This window comes from Oncorhynchus masou, chromosome 13, assembly GCF_036934945.1.
Source record: "Oncorhynchus masou masou isolate Uvic2021 chromosome 13, UVic_Omas_1.1, whole genome shotgun sequence".
In the NCBI taxonomy this organism is placed as follows: domain Eukaryota; kingdom Metazoa; phylum Chordata; class Actinopteri; order Salmoniformes; family Salmonidae; genus Oncorhynchus; species Oncorhynchus masou.
The window spans coordinates 22,615,876-22,618,961 of record NC_088224.1 but is presented as its reverse complement, the minus strand read 5'-3'; the positions used below and the strand labels follow the sequence as shown (position 1 = coordinate 22,618,961).

General features: G+C 37.2%; 1 protein-coding gene across 1 annotated transcript; it reads right to left on the bottom strand.

Annotated features, from left to right (window-relative positions):
- Positions 1 to 1,450: 1,450 nt before the first annotated feature.
- LOC135551910 (fatty acid-binding protein, heart-like) lies at positions 1,451 to 2,868 on the bottom strand. Its single transcript, XM_064983194.1, has 4 exons — positions 2,716 to 2,868; positions 2,352 to 2,527; positions 2,148 to 2,252; positions 1,451 to 1,693 (listed from the first exon to the last, which is right to left on the bottom strand). The coding sequence occupies exons 1-4, from the start codon at positions 2,786 to 2,788 to the stop codon at positions 1,640 to 1,642; spliced, it is 408 nt and encodes a 135-aa protein (XP_064839266.1). The 5' UTR covers positions 2,789 to 2,868; the 3' UTR covers positions 1,451 to 1,639.
- Positions 2,869 to 3,086: the final 218 nt, after the last annotated feature.

Sequence of the window (3,086 nt, the reverse complement as noted above, 5' to 3'; positions counted from 1 at the left end):
CGGCTTAGCTAGCCTTCCATCTGAACATTTTGAAGTACGTAGCTTTAATTTGTCTTGTTATGCCCATGCTCGAGAGAAGTGTGTTATTGGATGTGATCCAAATACAAACTAAACAGATAAACGTTGACTTGGGGTTGAGATGAAAAATGTTTCCAATGGCTCCTGTTGCTATTCAAACTTTCACAAGGTCTTCAACTCTTGACAGTCCTGTTATGACTCAAACCACTCAAATTTTGCTTTGAGCAAAACATCTTAACATACAGTAAATAGGCTGTCCATGTTGATGTACTGTACAGTAATCCTTCAAAATCTACATTCCATGTCAATTTCAATTGTACAGTGTTTGAAAGTGTTAGCTAAAGCTAAATTAGCATAATAAAAGAAATCCACATATAAATCCGTCAGATTAAGATAGAGATATATTTTTTTGCGTTGGATATGTCTCGATCCACCGTGCTTGTCAGACCATGAGATATCCTGAAAATCAGTCTTCTCACAAAATCGTCTGTAACGTCCGTCCGGTTTGGCCTAGAAACTATTTGGACCCTCACAGTGTCTTGGGACTCGTCTGAAGTCGGTACAGCCGATCTACCAACTTTTGTCTGTGGAGTTCGAACAGTTTAGGCTATATAGTTTGGGCTTCCACTCCGTGGAAAGGTGAGACTCTCACAAACACATACATGTTGCTTGATTTGCTCTAGGATGCCCACAGGCCTCACAAGACTCATCTGAAGACCCCCTAGTACCAGTTAAAAACAACATGGAAGTATACAGAATATGGAGAACGTTTAGTGACAAAAAAAAGGGGTTAAATATATGTCAAGAAAACTAAAACAAATCATTCCTGACACTTCAGAACAAATTTCCTTTAGATTTTTTTGGGAGGGGGACGATCTGTTGCTTCATCAAGTGAATCTGTTATTCAATGCATGTGTTCAGCAAATATTTGTATTTTATTTTGGGGGGATCTTTCAAGGGGTCTTAAAATTTGAAATCAAATAGCAAAACAATCCTTGATATGACATTCTTAAAATAATTCCATATAGCTTACCAGAACCCCTTCCCCGGCTTAGACAAGACCAAGACTGTAATGGGTTAAACACATGGTTATGATAAAGCCAAGGGAGCTGACAAATATCCATGTTTGCGATAATCAAATATACTTAATTATTTGTTGCAGAAAACAATGATGGATTTGTTCATTGTTAAAGCTCATTGCAATCAAGAAAGACATCTGTTATTTAAGGAGAAATGTGGCAACACGATGGGATTTTGTGTCAAAGTCTATAAATAAAATGTGTTCTTGTCTTATTTCTCATTATTTTTGATATGTTTAGAGTTAAAAAAGTAAAACATACATGTAAGTCTTTAGTGGTCAATATTGTCCCTACTGTCACATCTGGAGAATCCAACCAAAACATTGTGCAATAATTCCAAATGAGAACAGAGGGAAATTTAAAGTTTTTTATTAAAACCAAAACCATGTTTATAACCAAATGTATTATATTGAAGTATTACAATGCATACATTTGTTTGGCAATACAATGAATAATATGAGCAATACGCGCTATAACTTTAGCTTTGCTGCTCATTGAACTGAGCCTGTCGTCATCCGAAAACAAAATGGTCCTGAGTCCCATTACACCTCCTTCATGTATGTCCTCACCGCAATCACATCTCCCATCATGCATTTCTGTAAGGATGAGAAGTAAGAGTGGAAGAGGAGAGGAAGAGGAGAGGAGGGGAAAGGAGAAGAGAGGAGAATAGGAGAGGAAAATAGGGTGTGTTACAGTAGGTCAGAGTTGAGATGTTTCAGGTGCAGGCGAGGAGCCAGGAACACACATTCCAGCATATGTTTTAGGTTAAAGGGTGATAAAACACTTGTTTAATGTCAGATGTAAAATGGTTGAGCTTATATAGTCAAGTGTGACTTAACTTTCCCAACAAGTTTCATTGGCAACATTTCAACTTTGTGGTGAAAAAAGTTTTTTTAAATGCATTTATATCATACATTTTTACATTAGTCTGTCAAGTTTAGAAGTTATTTACAAATAAACAAGCACTACAAACATGCCAAAAAAGACTACAGGACGATTTGAGAAAAGTTTTTTTAAATTTATATAAGTAATTAAAAAACGATTCCTTACCGCTATCAACTTTCCATCACCAGTCACCTCTCTCTCTATTGTTGTCTCTTTGCCGTCCCACTTCTGTTTTTGCACAAGTTTGCAATTTTCAAGACTAAAAACGGTCTGAAGATGAAAGGAAAAAAATAAAAGTTATTTCCAATGACCCGTTAACCCAAATCAACGGACTTTCACACACATATAAAAAAAATAATCAAAACCAACCATTGTTTTTCTGTCGTCTGCGGTTGTTTCTTCGAAAGGCTCGTTGAGATTGAATTTAACCTCAACCGTTTTGAAAGTGCTCTGAGATTTCAAACAGATCATTCCTTGGTCGTCCATGTTGATGATCAAACTGGGCTTGGTGCGGTTTCCCACCTGTCGGGTCGCGAAACCAACACCTGCACAACGGAGAACAAACTGTCAAGAGGGATGTATTGACAGTGTGGCGTGGTGCAACCCAATGCATAATACATAATAACTGATGTAAATAAAAATGACTAGCCTTATCATAGCATCATGTTATATGTATATCATTATATACATTCATATGTAATCAATAATTTAAGATTAGACAAATATATCATACCCAAAGCTTTCATGTAGTCATCAAAGTTCTCGCTGGAAATCATTTTCCAGGTCCCCACAAACTTGTCAACCATCTTTCCAGTTAGCCTATATCTGCCTTATTCCCAACAGTTCAGTCTATTGGTCCAAGCTTAACTCTACTCACTCTGTTGAGAACGAGCCACGGTTTTAAAGGGATCTCTCTGGCTCGCGCATTCTAAAACTACCCAATCACAGTCACGAACGTCACTGTATGTAGTTCCTCAATTTTCGACGGATGGAATAATGCTAGAATGGGTGAAAGAAAGGTTTTTGAGTGCCACATCTACTACTGTGCCAAATTACGTTTAGCTTACTATGTCAGAGGCTATGTGTTTCACAATGTCCATTCAA

Bases quoted from the DNA above. Each gene is read 5' to 3' on its own strand.
- LOC135551910 (XM_064983194.1), bottom strand. From the start codon at position 2,788: ATGGTTGACAAGTTTGTGGGGACCTGGAAAATGATTTCCAGCGAGAAC. The intron at 2,528-2,715 runs GTATGATATATT...TCCGTTGTGCAG, and splicing joins TGACTACATGAAAGCTTTGG to GTGTTGGTTTCGCGACCCGA. The intron at 1,694-2,147 runs GTAAGGAATCGT...TCATCCTTACAG, and splicing joins GTGATGGAAAGTTGATAGCG to AAATGCATGATGGGAGATGT.